The following is a 27,209-nucleotide window of genomic DNA, read 5'->3' on the forward strand; positions in this document are numbered from 1 at the left end:
ACTTACAGTAAATACAGGGACATTCTCCCCGAGGCAAATAGGGTAAAGTGCCTTGCCCAAGGACACAACGTCATTTTGCACAGCTGGGAATTGAACCAACAACCTTCTGATTAATAGCCCGACTCCCTAACCGCTCAGCCATCTGACCCCATGTATAAACTTTAATTGTCCCATAGTACTGAAAACATTGTATGTTACTGCCACTTTTCCTCCAGAACGCCCCAAGACCCACTGTGAGCAGCACCGAGCCGGTCTGCAGCGCAGTCCTGAGGGCTACCCCATCGTGGGGGCTTTTGTCCCTGAGTGTGATGAGCAGGGTCAGTACAGAACCCTGCAGTGCCACGGCTCCACTGGACACTGCTGGTGTGTGGACAATAGGGGGCAGGAGAGAGCAGGCACCAGGACCCCACCAGGAAGCCCTCAACCCAACTGCAACGAAGAAGGTAAGATGTTTTGATAGGTTAAAAAATATTTTCAACAAGAAGTTTGGAAAGGCTGAAAATATATGTATCGATTTTTTACGTTTAGAGTATGATTTTTTTTTGTTCTGAAAAATCTTTTTCAAAAAATCGTCTTCAATAAATCTTTTTCAAAAAATCGTTTTCATAAAATTGTTTTCAAAAAAGCAGTTGAAAAATCAGTTGAAAAATCGTTTTCAAAAAATCGTTTTCAAAAAATGATTTATAAAACATAAAGGGTAAAATAATTATGTTTTGTAATGTAAAAAAAAAATTTGCTCAAAGTTTTTCACTCAGAACACGACACAAAAAAAGTGTCTACTTGTTTTAAAATTTTTATATTAAATTGTTGCGTTGCACCCATAAGTACAGAAAAAAAATGCTACTTTCACTCTTTTTCCAGAACGCCCCAAGACCCACTGTGAGCAGCACCGAGCCGGTCTGCAGCGCAGTCCTGAGGGCTACCCCATCGTGGGGGCTTTTGTCCCTGAGTGTGATGAGCAGGGTCAGTACAGAACCCTGCAGTGCCACGGCTCCACTGGACACTGCTGGTGTGTGGACAATAGGGGGCAGGAGAGAGCAGGCACCAGGACCCCACCAGGAAGCCCTCAACCCAACTGCAACGAAGAAGGTAAGATGTTTTGATAGGTTAAAAAATATTTTCAACAAGAAGTTTGGAAAGGCTGAAAATATATGTATCGATTTTTTACGTTTAGAGTATGATTTTTTTTTGTTCTGAAAAATCTTTTTCAAAAAATCGTCTTCAATAAATCTTTTTCAAAAAATCGTTTTCATAAAATTGTTTTCAAAAAAGCAGTTGAAAAATCAGTTGAAAAATCGTTTTCAAAAAATCGTTTTCAAAAAATGATTTATAAAACATAAAGGGTAAAATAATTATGTTTTGTAATGTAAAAAAAAAATTTGCTCAAAGTTTTTCACTCAGAACACGACACAAAAAAAGTGTCTACTTGTTTTAAAACTTTTATATTAAATTGTTGCGTTGCACCCATAAGTACAGAAAAAAAATGCTACTTTCACTCTTTTTCCAGAACGCCCCAAGACCCACTGTGAGCAGCACCGAGCCGGTCTGCAGCGCAGTCCTGAGGGCTACCCCATCGTGGGGGCTTTTGTCCCTGAGTGTGATGAGCAGGGTCAGTACAGAACCCTGCAGTGCCACGGCTCCACTGGACACTGCTGGTGTGTGGACAATAGGGGGCAGGAGAGAGCAGGCACCAGGACCCCACCAGGAAGCCCCCAACCCAACTGCAACGAAGAAGGTAAGATGTTTTGATAGGTTAAAAAATATTTTCAACAAGAAGTTTGGAAAGGCTGAAAATATATGTATCGATTTTTTACGTTTAGAGTATGATTTTTTTTTGTTCTGAAAAATCTTTTTCAAAAAATCGTCTTCAATAAATCTTTTTCAAAAAATCGTTTTCATAAAATTGTTTTCAAAAAAGCGGTTGAAAAATCAGTTGAAAAATCGTTTTCAAAAAATCGTTTTCAAAAAATGATTTATAAAACATAAAGGGTAAAATAATTATGTTTTGTAATGTAAAAAAAAAATTTGCTCAAAGTTTTTCACTCAGAACACGACACAAAAAAAGTGTCTACTTGTTTTAAAACTTTTATATTAACTTGTTGCGTTGCACCCATAAGTACAGAAAAAAAATGCTACTTTCACTCTTTTTCCAGAACGCCCCAAGACCCACTGTGAGCAGCACCGAGCCGGTCTGCAGCGCAGTCCTGAGGGCTACCCCATCGTGGGGGCTTTTGTCCCTGAGTGTGATGAGCAGGGTCAGTACAGAACCCTGCAGTGCCACGGCTCCACTGGACACTGCTGGTGTGTGGACAATAGGGGGCAGGAGAGAGCAGGCACCAGGACCCCACCAGGAAGCCCCCAACCCAACTGCAACGAAGAAGGTAAGATGTTTTGATAGGTTAAAAAATATTTTCAACAAGAAGTTTGGAAAGGCTGAAAATATATGTATCGATTTTTTACGTTTAGAGTATGATTTTTTTTTGTTCTGAAAAATCTTTTTCAAAAAATCGTCTTCAATAAATCTTTTTCAAAAAATCGTTTTCATAAAATTGTTTTCAAAAAAGCAGTTGAAAAATCAGTTGAAAAATCGTTTTCAAAAAATCGTTTTCAAAAAATGATTTATAAAACATAAAGGGTAAAATAATTATGTTTTGTAATGTAAAAAAAAAATTTGCTCAAAGTTTTTCACTCAGAACACGACACAAAAAAAGTGTCTACTTGTTTTAAAACTTTTATATTAACTTGTTGCGTTGCACCCATAAGTACAGAAAAAAAATGCTACTTTCACTCTTTTTCCAGAACGCCCCAAGACCCACTGTGAGCAGCACCGAGCCGGTCTGCAGCGCAGTCCTGAGGGCTACCCCATCGTGGGGGCTTTTGTCCCTGAGTGTGATGAGCAGGGTCAGTACAGAACCCTGCAGTGCCACGGCTCCACTGGACACTGCTGGTGTGTGGACAATAGGGGGCAGGAGAGAGCAGGCACCAGGACCCCACCAGGAAGCCCCCAACCCAACTGCAACGAAGAAGGTAAGATGTTTTGATAGGTTAAAAAATATTTTCAACAAGAAGTTTGGAAAGGCTGAAAATATATGTATCGATTTTTTACGTTTAGAGTATGATTTTTTTTTGTTCTGAAAAATCGTCTTCAAAAAATCGTCTTCAATAAATCTTTTTCAAAAAATCGTTTTCATAAAATTGTTTTCAAAAAAGCAGTTGAAAAATCAGTTGAAAAATCGTTTTCAAAAAATCGTTTTCAAAAAATGATTTATAAAACATAAAGGGTAAAATAATTATGTTTTGTAATGTAAAAAAAAAATTTGCTCAAAGTTTTTCACTCAGAACACGACACAAAAAAAGTGTCTACTTGTTTTAAAACTTTTATATTAAATTGTTGCGTTGCACCCATAAGTACAGAAAAAAAATGCTACTTTCACTCTTTTTCCAGAACGCCCCAAGACCCACTGTGAGCAGCACCGAGCCGGTCTGCAGCGCAGTCCTGAGGGCTACCCCATCGTGGGGGCTTTTGTCCCTGAGTGTGATGAGCAGGGTCAGTACAGAACCCTGCAGTGCCACGGCTCCACTGGACACTGCTGGTGTGTGGACAATAGGGGGCAGGAGAGAGCAGGCACCAGGACCCCACCAGGAAGCCCCCAACCCAACTGCAACGAAGAAGGTAAGATGTTTTGATAGGTTAAAAAATATTTTCAACAAGAAGTTTGGAAAGGCTGAAAATATATGTATCGATTTTTTACGTTTAGAGTATGATTTTTTTTTGTTCTGAAAAATCTTTTTCAAAAAATCGTCTTCAATAAATCTTTTTCAAAAAATCGTTTTCATAAAATTGTTTTCAAAAAAGCAGTTGAAAAATCAGTTGAAAAATCGTTTTCAAAAAATCGTTTTCAAAAAATGATTTATAAAACATAAAGGGTAAAATAATTATGTTTTGTAATGTAAAAAAAAAATTTGCTCAAAGTTTTTCACTCAGAACACGACACAAAAAAAGTGTCTACTTGTTTTAAAACTTTTATATTAACTTGTTGCGTTGCACCCATAAGTACAGAAAAAAAATGCTACTTTCACTCTTTTTCCAGAACGCCCCAAGACCCACTGTGAGCAGCACCGAGCCGGTCTGCAGCGCAGTCCTGAGGGCTACCCCATCGTGGGGGCTTTTGTCCCTGAGTGTGATGAGCAGGGTCAGTACAGAACCCTGCAGTGCCACGGCTCCACTGGACACTGCTGGTGTGTGGACAATAGGGGGCAGGAGAGAGCAGGCACCAGGACCCCACCAGGAAGACCCCAACCCAACTGCAACGAAAAAGGTAAGATGTTTTGATAGGTTAAAAAATATTTTCAACAAGAAGTTTGGAAAGGCTGAAAATATATGTATCGATTTTTTACGTTTAGAGTATACATGTTTTTTGTTCTGAAAAATCGTCTTCAAAAAATCGTCTTCAAAAAATTGTTTTCAAAAAATCGTTTTCATAAAATAGTTTTCAAAAAAGCAGTTGAAAAATCAGTTGAAAAATCAGTTGAAAAATCGTTTTCAAAAAATCGTTTTCAAAAAATGATTTGTAAAAAAGAAATTGTAAAATAATTACGTTTTGTAACGTAAAAAAAAAATTTGCTCAAAGTTTCTAAACCTTTTCACTCAGAACACGACACAAAAAAGTGTCTACTTGTTTTAAAACTTTTATATTAACTTGTTGCGTTGCACCCATAAGTACAGAAAAAAAATCTGCTACTTTCACTCTTTTTCCAGAACGCCCCAAGACCCACTGTGAGCAGCACCGAGCCGGTCTGCAGAGCAGTCCTGAGGGCTACCCCATTGTGGGGGCTTTTGTTCCTGAGTGTGATGAGCAGGGTCAGTACAGAACCCTGCAGTGCCACGGCTCCACTGGACACTGCTGGTGTGTGGACAATAGGGGGCAGGAGAGAGCAGGCACCAGGACCCCACCAGGAAGCCCCCAACCCAACTGCAACGAAGCAGGTAAGATGTCAAATTTCTTCGAAAAAAAGTTTTGAAATGTTTTTTTATATATATTTTTATTTTTATGTTAAGGTAAGGGTTATTACATTCACTATGCTGTACTTGTAGTTTGCAGACACACACACACATGACACAGAATTCCATAGTTTTATAGTACATCTTTATTGTTGTATTTATCTTATTCACAGTGATAAAAATATGCAAGATGTGGACTAAATATGATATCAAATTATAGTAAACCTGTGACTGGTGATTAATATGTTCCACCCACAAGAGTCTCACATCTGTAACTCTACATATGAGTAATAACTTTCATTTGAACCCAGCAAAGGCTGCCAAGTCATAGAGACAGGATTATATTTGAGGTGATTATGTGTCCAGAGAGTGTACACCAGTCTTTTTCTTGGTTTTCCTGGTCAACTTCCCTACTTCCAAATTATATTTAATGTGCTCTCTTCTCACCCTTGTCACAAATGACTACCCTAACAGAATCCATTTGAAAATTTCAAGTTAGGGGCAAGAGCACTGTTAAATTTGTTTTACAGTCTCGAGGAATAGTGAAAAAGATCACATGACACGTAGTTAAGCGGTGCTTTTTAACTTCCCTTGAAATAATGTTAATGTAAACTGTAAATAGTTGGGTAGGTGAAATGGTAGGTGTGTACAACAGATTTTGTGCACAGGCTTGTGTTTGATTGAACAAATCAACTAAGTCCATATCTGCGTGTGTATGTAAGAGACAGGAATATTGCGTGGCCCCTGAAGGGGGCCTCTCAGGGCCATAGATCAGGACTCCTGTCATAGCTGTGTAAACACTTGTAGGGTCAGCTCACCTCTCGCTAGCAACAGCTGGGGGGCTTATAGTACCGTATGGCTCTCATAATCATGGCACCCGTTCTCTTAACAGCTGACTAGCTCTGCCTGCACTCACCTTCAAGGTCGACCCCCCCTTTCCCCCCCCCCCTCCTTCCCTCCCCCCATGCCCCCTCAATCTCCCCTGAACTCCGAGTGTCTCACACAGTCCCAGCACACCGTCCCAACACGTCCTGTGTGCCCTCTGACAACACTTCCTGTGTGCTCACTGACAACACTTCCTGTGTGCCCTCTGACAACACTTCCTGTGTGCCTTCTGACAACACTTCCTGTCTGCCCTCTGACAACACTTCCTGTGTGCTCTCTGACAACACTTCCTGTGTGCCCTCTGACAACACTTCCTGTGTGCTCTCTGACAACACTTCCTGTGTGCCCTCTGACAACACTTCCTGTGTACCCTCTGATTCATGTTTTGGCCGACTCCCCCATCTGATTTTCATACCGACACATCCCGCACCACACATCGCACCATATCATGTCCCTAGCCTATGAAACCATACCATGACAAAGTTGGGACTGCCTTTCTAACCCCCCCCCCCCTCCCCCCTCCCCCCTCCCAGCGGCCCCCACTAGACGCCCGGAGACCGTGTGTGACCGCTGGCGGGCCAGTCTAGTGGACCACTACGGGGGCAAACCGGAACCCCAACACTACCTACCTCAGTGTGACCCGGACGGCCAGTTCAATCCGGTGCAGTGTTACGGAGACAGCAGCTACTGCTGGTGCGTGGACAGGGACGGACGTGAGGTGGCCGGGACGAGGTCGCACGACGTCGTCAAGCCTGCGTGTGAGTGACGTGACCACGCTCCTCATGGAGGGAAGAGGATCGATGACAGCGTTGTCGTGTTCTTCAGCTGGAAGTCGTCAAAAGTGTTTCTAAAGCACCTCCCATGACTCTCAGAAGGCACAAAAGTATCTAAAATACTGAAATTGATGTCCCCCCCCCCCGACCTTTCTCAACAGGTATTCCCACGGTGGCTCCTCCTACCATGCACCCGTTGCCCCGCCCTGATGTGATCCCGCCCCCCTCCTCCTCAGGAACTTCCCTGCTGTACGCCCAGGGTCAGCAGATTGGAGCGCTGCCTCTCAACGGCACCATCATGGACCAGGAGCACTCCTCAACGCTGCTGGCTCTGCATGTAAGCACAACAGGCTGGGTTGAGCTGGGTGGTTAGAGCATTTCACTGCAGATCAAGAGGTTCTAGATTCAAATCCCACCCCGTCTTTCGCTTTGAACAAACGCATCTGTTAAATAAATACCTGATCTATAAAGAATACTTTATTGTTTGTCCTCTCTCATGCTGGTCTGTGTGATTAATTGTTGATATGTGACTTTTCAGGGATCCATTGTGGTGGGTCTGGACTATGATTGTAAAGAGAGGAAGGTGTACTGGACAGACTTGGCTGGTAGGACCATCAGCAGAGCATCCCTGGATCGGGGGGCAGAGCCTGAGATTCTCATCAACACAGGTGGGACATACAAACCCTACAACTCTATGTAACAGAAGACATTTTCCTTTGCATTCAGGTGTACGGACAAGAACAACTGTACGCTTTGCTGTAACGTAAAAAGGGAAACCAGTGCTGTAGATTCTGACTTGTGGCGGTTCTGACCGATAGGTTTGACCAGCCCCGAGGGCCTGGCGGTAGACGTGGTCCGCAGAGCCATGTTCTGGGTGGACAGCACGCCCGACAAGATCGAACAGGCCAACCTGGATGGCAGCGGGCGGAGAGTCCTGTTTGACACAGACCTTGTCAACCCCCGGGCCATTATAGTGGACTCTTCCACTGGGTAAGATGTTGTTTTTGTTGACGTGAATTCTCCTGGTCTCTGGGTGTGCGTAACGCCTGAGCTAAAGGTTCTCCATGCTCGAGACAGTTTGTGTGACTGTGCATGACTGATTCCTCTTGTGATGAAAAACAGAGTTGTTTTGGTTCAGCGTCTGATTTAAAGCTCTTTAATGTAATGAGACAAGGAAAGGCCAATGGGATTGTGGGTCAGGGGCCACAGGTTGTTCTGTGCAACCTGACTGTGACCTCATCAGCTGTAAACAGATCCTTCAGAGTCCTCATAAGCAAGCGTGGACCTGGTGGTCCCCCAAGACTGGCACTGTGCGTGTGTGTGTGTTTGTCTGAGCAAAAAAGGGTTTTAGATTAGTGTTTCCCCTTGTTTAATTAATGGTCATATCAATTAGTCCTCATTTCCTGTGAGACAGCACACTTCCTGTCCCTGATGATGCCATGTAAAGATTGTGCTCCGTTACTCAGACAGCCTCTGTAGATAAGACCTTGGAAAGAGAAGCCTCCAATGGCAGAGGAGGTGAGAGTGAGAAGGTGAAGGATGAGGGGGCAGTGAGACGGAGGAGGAGAGAGATTACGTAAGGAGAGAGAAGGTCAAGAATGGAGGGGAGTGTAAAACAGAATGAGAGAGCTTCTTAGAAGTTCTGGAGGCAGAGAACACAGCTGTCTCTCTCTCTTCCTTTTTCTCTCTCCCTCTTTCTCCCTGTCTGTCCCCCTCTCTCTCTCTCTCTCTCTCTCTCTCCTTCTCTCTCTCTCTCTCTCTCTCCCTCCTCTCTCCTCTCCTCTGTCTGGGTGCCTCTGTGGAGGAGGAGAAGGCAGCGTGTGGGCCAGGAACCACACACATGTTGATCCTGATCCTGCGAGCTCTCTGACATCTCCACATCTGCACCAGCTGCTGGCCTCCGGAGATCATATGTAATCCAAACCGCATGGGCAATCAGGACAACTACTTGTGTGTGTGTGTGTGCGTGTGCGAGCATGTTTGTGTACACGTTAAATTCAGCTCTCTGGCACAGGGACTGTGTGTTTAGTCTAATATATCACCAAGCACACACTTAATCATCAGTCCAATCATGTGAAGCAACAATTTCACTGAACCCCAGTCCGAAATACCAGAAATGGTGACTGCCGTTGTTTTTCAGTTATCTTAGCCAAACATCTTTCAATGTTTGTGTTGTTTAAGAAAACAATTATTGTTCTATTAACATGTAATGTTAGAACCAAATACTTTGTGCCAAACCCCCTGAAGCCGGTCATATACACCATAAAGAAGAATGTGTTACAAGTAATTGCATCTGATTAGGTATGTTTATTCAAACCATATGTTGGTAATAATATCAGTGGTAACTCTTGAGAAGCAGTATAAGTTATCCCTCAGTATCTGATAATGTGAAGTACTCTTGTTTCAGAAAACCTAGAGGGTAAGTTAAGTGATTGTAAAATGTCGTTTTATCTGTTATATTTCATTTATTTTTATCCACACTGTATTTCTTGGCACAGTGCTACAAGGACTGACGATAAAAAAACATGTTATTGCAAAATGATTTTAAACATATATTTTTACGTCCTCCCACTTAAAATTGAGTGAGGGCGTAACAATATTATCCACCTCGTCAGTGAAAACAAAATTCAATACATTTTTCTGAGCCTTTAAAGAATAAAGTGCAACAACATACCTCATCAAGGCAGTTCATTCCACTTACGTTTGTGAAACAGTGGTAGTGTTTTCCACAGGTTCGTTTTTACAACCCTATCAACCTCGTAACGTGTCCTGAAACCAAGCACCAGTCCAGCCACCATCTCGACGCTGTCCCCTTACCTGGCTGTCCCCTTACCTGGCTGTGTGTCTCTGACTTTAGGACACTGTACTGGACCGACTGGAACAGAGAAGCTCCCAAGATAGAGACTGCCTCAGTGGAAGGACACAGCAGGAAGGTTCTGGTCAGGGAGGGGATTGGCCTGCCTAATGCTTTGACCTTTGACACTACCTCACGCCAGGTGTGCTGGGCGGACGCAGGTAAACGGGCCGCAAAGAGTTTGGTGAATCCACCCGCCAAGTATTCTCTCGATTTTAACCTAGTTTTATGTGCAGCAATTAGTTTTTTCTCCCTCGTAAATGAATTCGAATTTGAGCGTGTTACGTGGCGCACCAAATCTTTATACGATCACAAAAATCACAAGCTGTGAAATTGTCCGTTTGCTTTCAATCAAACCAACAGTCCCACATCGGTCTCTCTCCCGTTTTTCTCACAGGGACGAAGCGATTAGAATGCATCTCACCGGACGGAACGGGTCGAAGGGTGATTCACAGCAACCTCAACTATCCCTTCAGCATGGTGTTCTACAGCAACCACTTCTACTACACTGACTGGAGAAAGTGGGTGTCTTACTCTGATATGGCCCCCAAACTAACTGATCTTATTTATACTTTAGAACCAGAGACATGATCACTCTTATTCCAGCTCAGTGACATCACAAACATCTCATACAACTGATCTTATTTATACTTTAGAACCAGAGACATGATCACTCTTATTCCAGCTCAGTGACATCACAAACATCTCATACAACTGATCTTATTTATACTTTAGAACCAGAGACATGATCACTCTTATTCCAGCTCAGTGACATCACAAACATCTCATACAACTGATCTTATTTATACTTTAGAACCAGAGACATGATCACTCTTATTCCAGCTCAGTGACATCACAAACATCTCATACAACTGATCTTATTTATACTTTAGAACCAGAGACATGATCACTCTTATTCCAGCTCAGTGACATCACAAACATCTCATACAACTGATCTTATTTATACTTTAGAACCAGAGACATGATCACTCTTATTCCAGCTCAGTGACATCACAAACATCTCATACAACTGATCTTATTTATACTTTAGAACCAGAGACATGATCACTCTTATTCCAGCTCAGTGACATCACAAACATCTCATACAACTGATCTTATTTATACTTTAGAACCAGAGACATGATCACTCTTATTCCAGCTCAGTGACATCACAAACATCTCATACAACTGATCTTATTTATACTTTAGAACCAGAGACATGATCACTCTTATTCCAGCTCAGTGACATCACAAACATCTCATACAACTGATCTTATTTATACTTTAGAACCAGAGACATGATCACTCTTATTCCAGCTCAGTGACATCACAAACATCTCATACAACTGATCTTATTTATACTTTAGAACCAGAGACATGATCACTCTTATTCCAGCTCAGTGACATCACAAACATCTCATACAACTGATCTTATTTATACTTTAGAACCAGAGACATGATCACTCTTATTCCAGCTCAGTGACATCACAAACATCTCATACAACTGATCTTATTTATACTTTAGAACCAGAGACATGATCACTCTTATTCCAGCTCAGTGACATCACAAACATCTCATACAACTGATCTTATTTATACTTTAGAACCAGAGACATGATCACTCTTATTCCAGCTCAGTGACATCACAAACATCTCATACAACTGATCTTATTTATACTTTAGAACCAGAGACATGATCACTCTTATTCCAGCTCAGTGACATCACAAACATCTCATACAACTGATCTTATTTATACTTTAGAACCAGAGACATGATCACTCTTATTCCAGCTCAGTGACATCACAAACATCTCATACAACTGATCTTATTTATACTTTAGAACCAGAGACATGATCACTCTTATTCCAGCTCAGTGACATCACAAACATCTCATACAACTGATCTTATTTATACTTTAGAACCAGAGACATGATCACTCTTATTCCAGCTCAGTGACATCACAAACATCTCATACAACTGATCTTATTTATACTTTAGAACCAGAGACATGATCACTCTTATTCCAGCTCAGTGACATCACAAACATCTCATACAACTGATCTTATTTATACTTTAGAACCAGAGACATGATCACTCTTATTCCAGCTCAGTGACATCACAAACATCTCATACAACTGATCTTATTTATACTTTAGAACCAGAGACATGATCACTCTTATTCCAGCTCAGTGACATCACAAACATCTCATACAACTGATCTTATTTATACTTTAGAACCAGAGACATGATCACTCTTATTCCAGCTCAGTGACATCACAAACATCTCATACAACTGATCTTATTTATACTTTAGAACCAGAGACATGATCACTCTTATTCCAGCTCAGTGACATCACAAACATCTCATACAACTGATCTTATTTATACTTTAGAACCAGAGACATGATCACTCTTATTCCAGCTCAGTGACATCACAAACATCTCATACAACTGATCTTATTTATACTTTAGAACCAGAGACATGATCACTCTTATTCCAGCTCAGTGACATCACAAACATCTCATACAACTGATCTTATTTATACTTTAGAACCAGAGACATGATCACTCTTATTCCAGCTCAGTGACATCACAAACATCTCATACAACTGATCTTATTTATACTTTAGAACCAGAGACATGATCACTCTTATTCCAGCTCAGTGACATCACAAACATCTCATACAACTGATCTTATTTATACTTTAGAACCAGAGACATGATCACTCTTATTCCAGCTCAGTGACATCACAAACATCTCATACAACTGATCTTATTTATACTTTAGAACCAGAGACATGATCACTCTTATTCCAGCTCAGTGACATCACAAACATCTCATACAACTGATCTTATTTATACTTTAGAACCAGAGACATGATCACTCTTATTCCAGCTCAGTGACATCACAAACATCTCATACAACTGATCTTATTTATACTTTAGAACCAGAGACATGATCACTCTTATTCCAGCTCAGTGACATCACAAACATCTCATACAACTGATCTTATTTATACTTTAGAACCAGAGACATGATCACTCTTATTCCAGCTCAGTGACATCACAAACATCTCATACAACTGATCTTATTTATACTTTAGAACCAGAGACATGATCACTCTTATTCCAGCTCAGTGACATCACAAACATCTCATACAACTGATCTTATTTATACTTTAGAACCAGAGACATGATCACTCTTATTCCAGCTCAGTGACATCACAAACATCTCATACAACTGATCTTATTTATACTTTAGAACCAGAGACATGATCACTCTTATTCCAGCTCAGTGACATCACAAACATCTCATACAACTGATCTTATTTATACTTTAGAACCAGAGACATGATCACTCTTATTCCAGCTCAGTGACATCACAAACATCTCATACAACTGATCTTATTTATACTTTAGAACCAGAGACATGATCACTCTTATTCCAGCTCAGTGACATCACAAACATCTCATACAACTGATCTTATTTATACTTTAGAACCAGAGACATGATCACTCTTATTCCAGCTCAGTGACATCACAAACATCTCATACAACTGATCTTATTTATACTTTAGAACCAGAGACATGATCACTCTTATTCCAGCTCAGTGACATCACAAACATCTCATACAACTGATCTTATTTATACTTTAGAACCAGAGACATGATCACTCTTATTCCAGCTCAGTGACATCACAAACATCTCATACAACTGATCTTATTTATACTTTAGAACCAGAGACATGATCACTCTTATTCCAGCTCAGTGACATCACAAACATCTCATACAACTGATCTTATTTATACTTTAGAACCAGAGACATGATCACTCTTATTCCAGCTCAGTGACATCACAAACATCTCATACAACTGATCTTATTTATACTTTAGAACCAGAGACATGATCACTCTTATTCCAGCTCAGTGACATCACAAACATCTCATACAACTGATCTTATTTATACTTTAGAACCAGAGACATGATCACTCTTATTCCAGCTCAGTGACATCACAAACATCTCATACAACTGATCTTATTTATACTTTAGAACCAGAGACATGATCACTCTTATTCCAGCTCAGTGACATCACAAACATCTCATACAACTGATCTTATTTATACTTTAGAACCAGAGACATGATCACTCTTATTCCAGCTCAGTGACATCACAAACATCTCATACAACTGATCTTATTTATACTTTAGAACCAGAGACATGATCACTCTTATTCCAGCTCAGTGACATCACAAACATCTCATACAACTGATCTTATTTATACTTTAGAACCAGAGACATGATCACTCTTATTCCAGCTCAGTGACATCACAAACATCTCATACAACTGATCTTATTTATACTTTAGAACCAGAGACATGATCACTCTTATTCCAGCTCAGTGACATCACAAACATCTCATACAACTGATCTTATTTATACTTTAGAACCAGAGACATGATCACTCTTATTCCAGCTCAGTGACATCACAAACATCTCATACAACTGATCTTATTTATACTTTAGAACCAGAGACATGATCACTCTTATTCCAGCTCAGTGACATCACAAACATCTCATACAACTGATCTTATTTATACTTTAGAACCAGAGACATGATCACTCTTATTCCAGCTCAGTGACATCACAAACATCTCATACAACTGATCTTATTTATACTTTAGAACCAGAGACATGATCACTCTTATTCCAGCTCAGTGACATCACAAACATCTCATACAACTGATCTTATTTATACTTTAGAACCAGAGACATGATCACTCTTATTCCAGCTCAGTGACATCACAAACATCTCATACAACTGATCTTATTTATACTTTAGAACCAGAGACATGATCACTCTTATTCCAGCTCAGTGACATCACAAACATCTCATACAACTGATCTTATTTATACTTTAGAACCAGAGACATGATCACTCTTATTCCAGCTCAGTGACATCACAAACATCTCATACAACTGATCTTATTTATACTTTAGAACCAGAGACATGATCACTCTTATTCCAGCTCAGTGACATCACAAACATCTCATACAACTGATCTTATTTATACTTTAGAACCAGAGACATGATCACTCTTATTCCAGCTCAGTGACATCACAAACATCTCATACAACTGATCTATACTTTAGACATCACAAACATCTCATACAACTGATCTTATTTATACTTTAGAACCTTGAGACATGATCACTCTTATTCCAGCTCAGTGACATCACAAACATCTCATACAAACCATCTTATTTATACTTTAGAACCAGAGACATGATCACTCTTATTCCAGCTCAGTGACATCACAAACATCTCATACAACTGATCTTATTTATACTTTAGAACCAGAGACATGATCACTCTTATTCCAGCTCAGTGACATCACAAACATCTCATACAACTGATCTTATTTATACTTTAGAACCAGAGACATGATCACTCTTATTCCAGCTCAGTGACATCACAAACATCTCATACAACTGATCTTATTTATACTTTAGAACCAGAGACATGATCACTCTTATTCCAGCTCAGTGACATCACAAACATCTCATACAACTGATCTTATTTATACTTTAGAACCAGAGACATGATCACTCTTATTCCAGCTCAGTGACATCACAAACATCTCATACAACTGATCTTATTTATACTTTAGAACCAGAGACATGATCACTCTTATTCCAGCTCAGTGACATCACAAACATCTCATACAACTGATCTTATTTATACTTTAGAACCAGAGACATGATCACTCTTATTCCAGCTCAGTGACATCACAAACATCTCATACAACTGATCTTATTTATACTTTAGAACCAGAGACATGATCACTCTTATTCCAGCTCAGTGACATCACAAACATCTCATACAACTGATCTTATTTATACTTTAGAACCAGAGACATGATCACTCTTATTCCAGCTCAGTGACATCACAAACATCTCATACAACTGATCTTATTTATACTTTAGAACCTTGAGACATGATCACTCTTATTCCAGCTCAGTGACATCACAAACATCTCATACAACTGATCTTATTTATACTTTAGAACCTTGAGACATGATCACTCTTATTCCAGCTCAGTGACATCACAAACATCTCATACAACTGATCTTATTTATACTTTAGAACCTTGAGACATGATCACTCTTATTCCAGCTCAGTGACATCACAGACTCCGACTCTCTCATTCCCAGGGATGGCGTGATGGCGGTGAGGCGTGACGGCAGCCTGTTCTCCGAGGAGTACCTACCCGACCAGAGGTCCCATCTGTATGGCATTGCCGTGGCAACTTCCCACTGTATATCAGGTACTTATACACGTTCACAGCCTGTATCATTTCTTATGGTGTGAGCCGTTGAGGTTAAAATGCAAGTCAAACACAGAAGTTCTTGTTCCATGGCTCCAACTGAATCTCAACGGCGTACTTGGTTTTTATGTGACAGTAGGGGTGTCAACACCTGCTTTGAATACCTCCTACATCAAATTAAAGAGAGGTAGACAAAAGTCCCATTGCACACAACCTGTCAACTGGGAAAAGTAGAAGGCATCTGCTGTCAAATCATTGTACTTCAGACCCAGGCGACGAAATGTGACTGGTCCTGGCTCCTACATCAAAGCGCTTCAAAGCCATGGAAACAGCCAATGAGATTAGTCCGTTTTGTAGACCTACACTCAAATATCTTAAAGAGGGTATTTGTCTGTTATGGGGTAAAAATGACAACTGTTGACGTAATGTTTATTCTGGGATGCAAGGCTGGGATGTTATGCTGAGTGAAGTGTGCTGACTGTGGGGTTCTGTTTGTCATTTGTGACCTAATATGGTTATTATCTGTTACAGGGAGACACTAATGACAGAGACTGTTCTACGGTGCTATTTCGAGCTAGTCTTTTAAGTGCTTCTCCTGTGAGAACTCCTTCAGAGGGACTGCAAAAGAACAGAAGAAACTCAAAAAAAAAAACACCTGAAACCACAAGACAAATTTACAAACACCAACGGCGAATCCTTCACCCCCCCCCCCTCTTCCCTCACCACCTCTTCCCAAATATAGTTTTGTAAATTTGTTTTATACCTCATTTCATTCTACTGTATTTTTGTACGTGTTTTTATAGAAAGCCAAAGAAAAAGAAGCTTTAAAAAATAAGATCTTTGAGCCACAAATCCTGTTGTCACTGTCCATGAGTGTACGAGTGCACACACAGCAATACAGTATTTGAGTAGACTGTGCACTAATATGAAATTTGTATTTCACACATGAAATTGCATTGACATTTTACCAAATACTTATTACCACAGTTCTTTTGTATCTTTTTGTATCTTTTGTAAGATGTGATATTTATAACAATAAAATGTGATTCAGGATTTGTACAACTACCCTCAGTTAAACTGTCTGGTTTGCCTCTAAAACCAACAAAACAACTCTCAAACTAGGGGTTTCATGTCAGTTAGTTTCGGCCAACAAGAATCACACACAAACCACACATTAGATTATGGCATGTATTTCATTCGTTTTATAAACCCTCTCCATTCATTCCACAAAGTGGGAAAAGCTTTTTCCTTCTCCAAAACCAAAAAAAAAATTCCAATAGACTCGTCTTCCACTTCTTAAAACAAACATGGTAATCCAACAAAGGCTTTGTGGTGGTTTTTGTAGGGTGGGGTTTAGCTACAACAGGTCTGTAGACTCTCCGTCGGTTTATAGTCTGGGGATAGTCCTAATTAGACTACCTGGGGTGGGTGGGGGGGGGCAGGTGACCCTTGGGTCATGGGTCACATGGCTGGAACAGGGGGCGGGTCATCTGCCCACCTTCCCTAGGCGATGGTCGGTCTTGGGGTCTGCGATGATGGCCTGGACAGCCACGATGGCCTCGTTGATCTTGGTCTGCAGCTCACGGAGCTCTTCGATGTGGAGCAGCCGCAGGATCTGAGCTGCCTCGTTTAAGGTGGCGTCTGTAAAGGAGAGAGGGAGACACATTCAATACTGATCATTTTAACAGATTTATATTGTGTGGCATTTTATGCTTTATTTACATTGGCCGGGTTTCCCAGATTCCTTAAGAAGCTCTTAATGCTAAGAGCTTCTTAAGAGCGTTCTCGAGCGTTCTTAGAACGCTCTTAAGAAGCTCTTAGCGTTAAGAGCTTCTTAACGATCTGGGAAACTCAGCCATTGTCATTTAGCAGACACTCTTATGCAGAGCGACTTACAGTAAGTACAGGGACATTCCCCCCAAAGCAAGTAGGGTGAAGTGCCTTGCCCAAGGACACAACGTCATTTAGCACGGCCAGGAATCGAACTGGCAACCTTCAGATTACTAGCCCGATTCCCTAACCGCTCAGCCACCTGACTCCCTTTCACTGGATAGAGGTAGACAGGAAGAGAGAGAGAGGTAGGAAGGTAGACAGAGAGAGAGGAAGAGATGCAACAAATGGCCCAGGCCAGATTTGAACCTGCTGCTTAGCTCATGGAGCTTTACCCAGTGAGCCCTCAGCACTCAACTCACTTAATGACAGTCCTGTGTGTGCACTGTAGTGCTTCTATTGACAGAATACAAGATAATAATTTAATTGGGTTTTTTCCTGTTTCCAGCTATGCCTCTTTGTGTGTTATAGAAGCCTTTGTCATTGTGTAGTTCTAGTTACAAGGCTTCCCCCGTGATGACATAACCCCTGACATAGCATAACATAGCATGATATTATCCTGACAGGATGACAGGCCACATCAAAGGATGTGGTTCCTTGGGAAATGACACGGTCCTCTCCACAAACACATGTCAACGCTTTGCTTCCTTTCTGTGGATGTGTCTCACATTCACATGGACAGTCACTTGGCATAATGAAAAGGTCCCTTCACACCAGCTTTCCTGTTCACCCTTACATCAACGTTGCACAAAGCCAAACCAAAATCTGTTCTCTGCCCTCTGGTCATGTCCTGGTGCAGAACGTGTAGACCAGTGAGTACCTATTTAGATTAAACATTTGGGTACGTAGAAAAGACAAATCAGTAGAACCTTCTTGCTCACTGAGGGCCATTCGGAGAAACACTTTAAAATACAACCGACCAGTGGGATGCTTTTCACTGAGGAACTTTGTGACATGGGTAACGTACTGAAATGTCACGTTTGAGCCTGGTGCGCATTAACCATGGCAAGCCCCTCGCTCACTCACCTCCAGTATCAAAGCCGAGGACGTGCTTATCCAAGGCCACGGGTAGACCCTGGAGAGGAGCAGGCAAAACAGGAAGTCATACATCACTGCAATTAAAAACCAATCAAGGTCCACAGGAAGTGCCAAATGTACAGCCGGTCAACTCTGGAACAACTCCAAAGGCTGGCCACTGAAGAGAGACGACAAACAGTAGGCGTGCAAGGAGGTCACATGTTGTTCATTTTACCGAGATGAAAGGCTGAAAATTACAGAGCTGTGGTACTAGTTAAGATTACGAGTGTGTCCAGAATTTGTTTGCAGTTCATGTTAAATGAGGCTGAAAGTAACCATCTAGGATAAATACAGTTGAACCTCCTACCTGAACAGCTAGCTCGCAATTTCCCCCCTGGGATCAATACAGTGCTACTCTCCTCAGGCTGAAGACCATCTTCCAACTTACCTCTTTAGACTGACTGGCCTTCAGTATGGCCTCAGGGCTGAGCCTCTCTTGAATAAGGATCCTGATGGCCTTTTGGATCAAAGATGAAAAACAAAAGAATTGAACGTGTGTTAAACACAGCAACGGTGGTTCCTTAGTGCATGCTTCCTGATCCGCATACTGACCTTCAGCATCACAAGATAGTCGTCGTGCCGTTGGATGTTTAGGATGTTAGCCAGGGCCATGACACCAGCCTTAAAGTCTGGGTTGTTGCCTTCAGAATCAAGACACACACACACACGGTTGTGGGAGTGATTAATCGGTCTGGTGGTCTAGCTGACACAGTTGGGTTGTCTTGCCTATTTCAATGTACCCTTCATTTAGTTTCTTTAATCAGACATTTATATTACAGTGAATGGTGGAGGACAGTTATAACTAGGACTTGAGGAGGACAGAGATGGATGAGCTGAAGAGGAGGAAGTGAAGAGAGGAGGAGAGGAGGAGGAAATAGTTGGATGAGACTAAATAAACACTAAAAAGCGTTACGGATGAGTGTGAGTTGGGTCACTGGGGCTCAATAAAGGAATGGGAGAAAGGGAAAGATAGATAGAGGGGAAGGGAGGGAGGAGGAGGGGGATCTGCATCCAGACGAGGACGAAACGAGGCCCGGCCCTACTCACTGTCCAGATGGATGAGAGGATCAGATGGTTTCTCAGTGTTGCTGGTGGCTGTGGCTTGTGGGCAGTTCTTGTACTTATCCACTGTTTGGGGAATAAAACAAGATAAGCCCTCAATGATTCCAGTTAGAATTACTGAGACAATGATGCCATCTAGTGGACAATCTGGGCATTTTAGTACAGTGAAAGCAGCAGTAGGTACAATTAGTGCAGAAGAAGAAAAATACATAATAGAAGGATCACAGAAAGACAATAAGCTTTATTGAAAACTATTTTGTATAAGAATGTAATTATAAATGTACTGTACCATTGTCACCGTACTCAAAACGAACAGCTAGACCCAGCAACCAGTCAACTGCCTCTGGTCTTTCTTTGACACTGAATGGACAATTTACATCCTGAAGATACTGTGTAGTTAAAAGAATACATATTTTACAACCTAGACATTGCCTGAATTACATAGTTCAACGAAAATGATACTGTGAAGATTATGATCATGATAGAAATGAAATGATTGCTTCCAATCTTCTGAAGTATTAAGTACTGTACATGTGAATTAGATTATGTATATAGTTGGGTGGTGACCTATGTAAGAGAGTGTGTGTGTGCGTGTGTGTGTGTGTGGTGGTGGTCCGGGGTGGGGCAAGAAAAATCCATCTGGGTGCTGCTTCTACAGTCTGCCTTACCGTCTCAAAATACTTGGGCCATTCGGAGCTTGGGATGTTTCTCAGGTTGCCACGGTCTTCGATTTTATAATGTCTGATTTTCTGATCCTCAATCCACACGATGAAATTCCTGAATTCGGTCTCATCTGCACAGCACAATACACAATAACCCAATGTTACAGTCAGTTTTCAGCACAATGTTAAGTATTATAGGTTCCAAGTGCTAGCTAGACTGTGCAAGTACGCATAATTGGTCCTGTCTGACTTTAAACGATACCATCACTGCCGTCCAATGCACGCCATCTAGGTTATCCGGTTAGTTACCTACCAGGCAACCTACCCAAGTGATCCAATAAAAAGCTCCGGATGATTTTATAACTAACTAACTAGCAAGTTGCAGATACTATTGTTTGCAAGTCTTCAACTAGCAACACTGGCCTAGCAAAAGTAAAGAGCTTGTTAGCTAGCTTAGCGAGCTACCAGCAAAGCATGGCAGTAGAGTGCTTGATTTCCATCCGTTTGTTTAAAAAATCGCTTGATTCTGTCCTACCTTTGCAATCAAATCCAGATGGGTTGTGATAGTCCAAAGCTGTCAGCTTTCTTTTAAACATTTCTACATATGTTTGTTTAAAGCAAATGTGCGTCAGCTAGCTACTAAGTTGCGTCTGGCAGGCCAATGTACTGAATGAATGGTAACTTCCGGCAGCTGATGATCACGTGACGTCACAGCTAACACTGTCCTGCAGTGACTAAACATATCCACGGGTCGGCAGCAGAGCGCTATCAACAGGATTTAAAGACAATTCAATGACGGTCTCCAACTCCGCCTTCTTTTGCAAATGATACTGACTTTATTGTCGGACAAGATTTAAAAATATATATTGCGGGGCACTATGTACATTCTTAATGATCACTACATAAACCACCTGACCTTTACAAGCACAAAAGACAACAATCACAACAAATAGGCATTTAAAAAACAAAACAAAAATGACGACATAATACGTGGCCAATCAAACGTGTTTCAAACGAATCCAACCACCCAATGGGAACGGCGTACTGGAGAGCGTGGCGGATGTTAGTCGATTTTGAATTTTCAGATTTTACCACAAGAAGATACGGGATCGCGCCCAAAGTAAGTGACTGAATAGCAACACACATTTACTCCATGAGGTTGTGTTTCTCATAAGTTTCATATTCAGCGATGTTCTCAATGCTAAATATTAACGTTTTGCGTAATGTGGCATTTTTTTGTATTGGTTGTTTTCATTTGAATCTGTAACGCTAGTATGGCCAGTACCTTGTTGGCTATCTAGCGCCCGGTAGCTACTCAGCGTATACTTTGTTGCGAGCTAAATATTATCCGTTTCAAAATGATTCATTCAAGAAATATAGTTTATAATAGCTACCCAATATCTAGCTATAGTACCTTCCTTATGCCAACTCGTCCAAGTTAAGCTACAGGCTACAGCGTACACTCAATTGTAATCAAAGCTTTCGGGGTGTTTAAGTCCAACATAACGTTACAGGTAGTCAATCATGAGTTGGGCGGTGGAGGAATGGAAAGATGGCCTTTCGGGGAAAGCCCTCCAGAAAGTCCAGGAGCTCGAAGGCCAGCTGGACAAATATAAAAAAGAGAAAAATCAGAAACAGTTTCAGCTGGACTCTCTGGAGGCTGCCTTGCAGAAACAGAAACAAAAGGTAATGATCGCGCTATGCTACTGTAACCAGATCTCTGTCCAAAAGCAGTCGAAAATCTTTTTTTTACTTCTTTCTTAAATGCGAAAATTCTTTCAACACTTTGCGAACTCAGCCAGCGCTTGAATTCCTAAGAGGAAGAGGGAGATCAAAACCATACAATACATTGACCTTTTTCTTTGTCTGTATGTGGATGTCCATCTGTGCATTACGTTTGACCATCGCGATACTCTCTGGTCAGATGGACAGTGAGAAGAGTGAGGCATCGGCTATGAAGAGGGAGAACCAGTCTCTGTTGGAGTCATGTGACTCTCTGGAAAAGGCTCGTCAGAAGGCAAGCCACGACCTCACTGTGAAAGAACAACAGGTGAACTACCTCGAGGGTCAACTCAGCGCGAGCAAGAGGACTATCGAACGCCTGGAGCAGGAGCTGAAGAAGTGAGTATGCTCGCAGGAACAGGGCTGTTGCTAATTTGTACTCCTGACCACAAAATCGAAATCATACAAGGAAGTATGGGGTTGACCAGTATGTCTGACCAAGTTCCTTAGAATTGTCCACCCCCCCCCCCCCCTCCTGTTACTGTGCCACTGCAGTGGTATATATTAGCTACATACCTTAACCGTTTTCGTCACACACAGGTAACACAGCGACTAATCATACGACAGTGGTTATCAGTGAAAAGTTATGTGTTCTTTTCACAGGTACAAGAATGACTTTGACAGGTCGCAAACCTCCCACTCGTCTGAGCTGCAGTCCTTTTGCACCCCACAGAAGACTTTTGCCACCCCTGCAGCCACTCCCAGCTTTAGACAGAATGGTAACATTTGATTTATAAATATTGTCAACAGCAGACAAGCTGTTGTCATTTGATAGCCTGCGTTGTATAATTGCACATTCAATGTACATTTTTCTGGAATCAGATGTATTTTAGTTTATTCTTTTTTCTCCTTCCCCTCTCACCCTTAGATTCCAGGCTTGAAGATCTGCAGGAGAGATATAACCATGAGTTGGAAGAGAGGAAGAGACTGGAGGCTGAGCTGAAAATAATGCAAGTCAAGGTGAGTAGTTTTGTAGTAGAGGTGGACACACAAGATAAACAGACAATAGAATAAAAATAATAATAATGTGATTCTTCATGGAAAGATCTTTTTAGATGTATACAAATTGTGCATGTTGTGTTTGATCTCAGATGTTAAATCAGTCGTCCGTGAGCCACAAGGACATAGCAGCCCGGCAACAGGCTGGCTCTTCGATATTCCCATGGCAACAGCAGAACCAATCGCAGAGCCACCAGTCCCAGGGAGCCATAGAAACGCCACTGAAGAGGCGTGGCGGTGCGGCGTCCTCTGGCTTCCTGTGGAACGCGGAGGAAACGCCCGTTAAGACGAACCAACGAATCAGCACGTCCGTATCGCATGGCGTCTCTGGAGACTCCTCCCACCAACAGATGGAGCAGCTAAGGACCCTCAACCACGGTGGGAACATTTCCCCCACCTTTGTTAAAACTATTGATAGCGATAACTGTGTCTCAGTTCTTGACCCCTCTGTAGAGTTTAGAGACACTGCGTGCTCATCTCCGACACTTCATGCCTTTAGTGTGTTATATAACTGTGCTCCTAAGTCTATAAGGGATTATATATAGATGTATCTATAGATATGCTTCTTGTGTGCAAGGCATTTGAGAAACAAGATTTTGAATGACACGGTGTGTGGCCAGGCTAGGCCATTTCTCAGAGTGCCATCTTGTGTCTCAACACATGTTTGTTTGTTTTCGTCTGGTGGGTCAGAGCTGAAGAGCAGAGTGGGTGAGCTGGAGCATCGTGTGGCCGCCCAGGACAGAGAGGTGAAGAGCCAGGCGTCCAGGCTGCAGGAGCTCCTGGCCCAGCTGGACCAGGTCCGGAGGGACCTGACCGAGAAGGACCGCGCCCTGAGCAAGAGCCGGGACGACGTCGCCAAGGCCACCACGCAGCACGAACAGGCTGTCGCCAAGGTAACGGCGAGAGGGAGTGTTTAGTCTCTTGTCTTGAACGCAAAGTGCTGCAAACTAGCGTGCCTCGCGTTCCTGCTGCCTCGCGTTCTGCGTGCCTCGCGTTCTGCTTGCCTCACGTTCTGTGTGCCTTTCCCAGTGTGCGTCAGTGGAACAGAAGCTGAAGCAGGTGTCTGAGGAGATCAGTTGCCAGAGGCACAATGCTGAGAGCTCCAAAAGAGCCCTGGAGCAGAAGATTAAGGATCAGGAGAAGGAGAGCCAGAAGGTCAGTCGTCGTTTATCTGTCCACTCTTATCCTCATCTGTGACTATGACTCTGACTATGATGGTTGTTTATTCCAACAAAAACATGAATTGGAACTCATGTCCTGGCATCTTAAGGTTTTGATGAGCTTTCAACACCTAGTTGACCTCTTTCGGTGTTTTTCCAGGAGCTGGCACACCTGCAGAGCAGCCACCAGGCCCTAGATCAGCAGTTCAACCAGACCAAGACCAAGCTAAACCAAGAGATCCAGCAAGCCAAGAAAGACCACAACATCGTCCAGTCTGAGCTAGAAAAGGTAAGACAAGTCCATCGCAAATGAGGAATGATGTGTTGTCTACACCTAGCTCAAGGTGACGTGTTCTAGTATTTTTTAAATATTATTATTAATGTTATTATCTCACGATAATGCAATTTACATTTCGGCCATGTTGCTGATCTAGCTTTTTCTCTTCTCCACCTCAGCTGACATTCCAGAAAGTTCAGATGGAGAAAGAAGTGGAGGAGCAGAAACAGAAGTTGTTCCGGTCTGAGCAGAGCCTGCAGGCCAGCCAGACCAAGGAGCTTGACATCAGGAAGAAGTTTGAGGTACGGCAAACCTCTAGTTGCCAGTGTTGTCTCTCTGTCACGGCCCAGTATTCAGGGGGTCAGATGGCTGAGTGGTTAAAGAGTCGGGCTATTAATCAGAAGGTTGTTTGATCGATTCCCGGCCCATGCCAAATGATGTTTTGTCTTTGGGCAAGGCACTTCACCCTACTGGCCCCGGGGAGAATGTCCCTGGCCTGTACTCACTGTAAGTCGCTCTGGATAAAAGTGTATGCTAAATGTAAATTTACTAGGTGATCCTTACCTTCTGAAGCTGATTGCGATAGGTGCTGCTAATTAAATCGTGTGTCAAGCAAGCTTAGGAGTGTCCTGTTCTCAAGTGGAAATCTATTTTTGTTATTTGATGTTTAACGTCAGGGTCTCTACGTTCTGTGATGATATTTGTTGGTTTGTCCAGGAGCTGCAGAAGGAGAAGAACAACCTGAGCTCCCAGCTGGAGCAGGGTGGCAGGAAGCTGTCTCAGCTGGAGGAGGAGAGGAAGACCTGGGAGCAGAACCTGAAACGCAGCCAAAACATGGTGGAAGACCTGAGAGGTAGACTATCACTGTCTGATGTTGGATTTTGTTTGTTGTTGTTGCGCTTTGCGCTGTGTTTAGTTCAGGAAGTAATGGTTTTAAATGCTTTATCGTAACAGCTAAAACTGAAGCTCAGGGTGAGGAGCTGAAAGGACTTAAGACAAAACTGGAGAGTCAAGCCATGGCCTCCTCCCAGGATCTGGAGAACCTGAAGAAAAGTCTGTCCGACACGGAAGTGAAAATAGAGAAGTCCCACGTCGAGCTGCAGAAGCAAAAGCAAGAGGTGGAACAGCTGTCAATCAAGCTCAACGCCATGGAGAACGAGAACAAAGACCTGAAGGCAACCTTGGGCAGCAGCCAGAAAGAGTGTGTGGACCTGAGAAAGGAACACGAATCTCTGCTTCAGTGGAAAACCGAGAAGGAAGCACTTATTAACGACACCGAGACCGTGCAGCAAGGCCTGACCAGCAGAATCAGCGAGCTGGAGAAGAGCGCGGTGTCCCTGAACGACGACAACAGCGTTCTAAAGGACCTGCTGAAAACCCTAGAAGAGGAGAAGGCCAGTCTGTGCGGTCAGATCGATTCCCTCAAGAGTGAACTGCTCAACAAGTGCACCGAGCTGGAGGAGAAAGAGCGACTGCGCGAAGAGCTCCTGGCCCAGCTGTCTGAGGTCGGACAGAAGCACTCCAAAGACCTGGAGAACGTAGGGCTCCAGGTCACACGCCTGGAAGACCAGGTGAAAGACGTAGAGAGCCGTCTCCAGCAAGAAAGCGATAGGGCGGAGAGGGCAGAGAAGTCTCACGTGGAGCTCTCGGAGCAGTACCAGGTGGCCTGCGACATGGCCCAGTCCAAAGACTCTGTGATCGAGCTGGGCCAGGCTGAGGTATCTCGGCTCCAGGAGAGTGTCGCCCAGGCCACCGCCCAGCTGGATCAGCTGCAGGCCAGGCTTGCGGAGGAAAGGACCTCTCTCCTGAGGGATTGCGAGGAGAGCGTAGCCGTAAAGGCGGAGGAGGCGGAGCAGGCCAAGCTGGGGCTGATCAAGTCTCAACAGGAGCTCTCCTTCTTCCAAGACCAGGTTTCATCTCTAGAATCAGCCCTGAAGTTTCATAAAGACTTGGGGGCTGACCTTCAGACTAAGTTTGATGACTTGGTGAAAACTAAAGAGGATCTCTTGGAGAAGCTCTCTGAGGCTGATAAAAAGAAAGAGGGTTTGCAAACGGAAATCGATGCCCTTTCGGAACGGGCGAAGACGGCCGCCAAACTTCAGGAGCAATGTGACGTACTGACAGCTGCGGATCAGGAAAAACAAAATGCCCTACAGAATATGTCAGAGGCTTTAGCCCAGACAGAGAATGACATTAAGACACTCAAGGCACAGACGAGTGCTGCAGAGGACAAGGCTTCTGAAGTGGAGAAGCTCAATGAACAGCTGTCAGAAAAAGTACAGGAGATTGAAAAGGAGGGAGAGGCAAAATATCAAAGCCTTCACGACTCCCTGAATGAAGAGAAAGATATTCTCCTGAAGCAGATCGCTGCGCTTAAGGAAGAGATTTCTGAGAGAGAGGCTTCGGCAGAGATGCTTTCTGCTTTGAAAACCGAGCTGGAAGAGGTAAACCAGATGTGTGCTGACCTCAGAAAGACCTTGGATGCTTTAGAGAAGAGTCATGCGTCTGCTCTTGAGC

The 27,209-nt window shown here is 42.7% G+C and overlaps 3 protein-coding genes across 3 annotated transcripts in view; 2 read left to right on the forward strand and 1 right to left on the reverse strand.

The window, feature by feature from the left end:
• nid2a (nidogen 2a (osteonidogen)) overlaps positions 1–16,914 on the forward strand; it is a 35,078-nt gene extending 18,164 nt beyond the window's left edge. Inside the window, exons 13-28 of the mRNA XM_047030757.1 lie at positions 216–443; positions 862–1,089; positions 1,508–1,735; positions 2,154–2,381; positions 2,800–3,027; positions 3,446–3,673; positions 4,092–4,319; positions 4,760–4,987; positions 6,421–6,645; positions 6,822–6,997; positions 7,199–7,328; positions 7,479–7,650; positions 9,518–9,675; positions 9,912–10,035; positions 15,731–15,843; positions 16,375–16,914. Of these exons, the coding sequence (XP_046886713.1) occupies positions 216–443; positions 862–1,089; positions 1,508–1,735; positions 2,154–2,381; positions 2,800–3,027; positions 3,446–3,673; positions 4,092–4,319; positions 4,760–4,987; positions 6,421–6,645; positions 6,822–6,997; positions 7,199–7,328; positions 7,479–7,650; positions 9,518–9,675; positions 9,912–10,035; positions 15,731–15,843; positions 16,375–16,385 (2,933 nt within the window). The 3' untranslated portion in view covers positions 16,386–16,914. The remainder of the gene's footprint in view (positions 1–215; positions 444–861; positions 1,090–1,507; positions 1,736–2,153; positions 2,382–2,799; positions 3,028–3,445; positions 3,674–4,091; positions 4,320–4,759; positions 4,988–6,420; positions 6,646–6,821; positions 6,998–7,198; positions 7,329–7,478; positions 7,651–9,517; positions 9,676–9,911; positions 10,036–15,730; positions 15,844–16,374) is intronic.
• Positions 16,915–17,030: 116 nt separating this feature from the next.
• rtraf (RNA transcription, translation and transport factor) lies at positions 17,031–21,165 on the reverse strand. Its single transcript, XM_047030911.1, has 8 exons — positions 21,010–21,165; positions 20,481–20,605; positions 20,102–20,201; positions 19,798–19,878; positions 19,303–19,391; positions 19,139–19,207; positions 18,700–18,748; positions 17,031–17,484 (listed from the first exon to the last, which is right to left on the reverse strand). The coding sequence occupies exons 1-8, from the start codon at positions 21,068–21,070 to the stop codon at positions 17,330–17,332; spliced, it is 729 nt and encodes a 242-aa protein (XP_046886867.1). The 5' UTR covers positions 21,071–21,165; the 3' UTR covers positions 17,031–17,329.
• A 347-nt stretch (positions 21,166–21,512) lies between these two features.
• Positions 21,513–27,209, forward strand: part of cenpf (centromere protein F) — a 14,293-nt gene continuing 8,596 nt past the window's right edge. The window contains 12 exon segments of the mRNA XM_047031316.1: positions 21,513–21,594; positions 21,989–22,160; positions 22,399–22,595; positions 22,860–22,975; positions 23,125–23,216; positions 23,348–23,633; positions 23,946–24,148; positions 24,285–24,410; positions 24,576–24,704; positions 24,872–24,994; positions 25,410–25,545; positions 25,647–27,209. Coding sequence (XP_046887272.1) covers positions 21,999–22,160; positions 22,399–22,595; positions 22,860–22,975; positions 23,125–23,216; positions 23,348–23,633; positions 23,946–24,148; positions 24,285–24,410; positions 24,576–24,704; positions 24,872–24,994; positions 25,410–25,545; positions 25,647–27,209 — 3,133 coding nt within the window. The 5' untranslated portion in view covers positions 21,513–21,594; positions 21,989–21,998.

Source organism: Hypomesus transpacificus, chromosome 12 (genome assembly GCF_021917145.1).
Source record: "Hypomesus transpacificus isolate Combined female chromosome 12, fHypTra1, whole genome shotgun sequence".
Lineage (NCBI taxonomy): Eukaryota > Metazoa > Chordata > Actinopteri > Osmeriformes > Osmeridae > Hypomesus > Hypomesus transpacificus.

Coding starts and splice junctions, on each gene's coding strand:
- rtraf (XM_047030911.1), bottom strand. CDS start 21,070: ATGTTTAAAAGAAAGCTGACAGCTTTGGACTATCACAACCCATCTGGA. Junction 19,879..20,101: donor TTTTGAGTACGGTGACAATG/GTACAGTACATT, acceptor TTCCCCAAACAG/TGGATAAGTACAAGAACTGC. Junction 19,208..19,302: donor ACTATCTTGTGATGCTGAAG/GTCAGTATGCGG, acceptor TTGATCCAAAAG/GCCATCAGGATCCTTATTCA.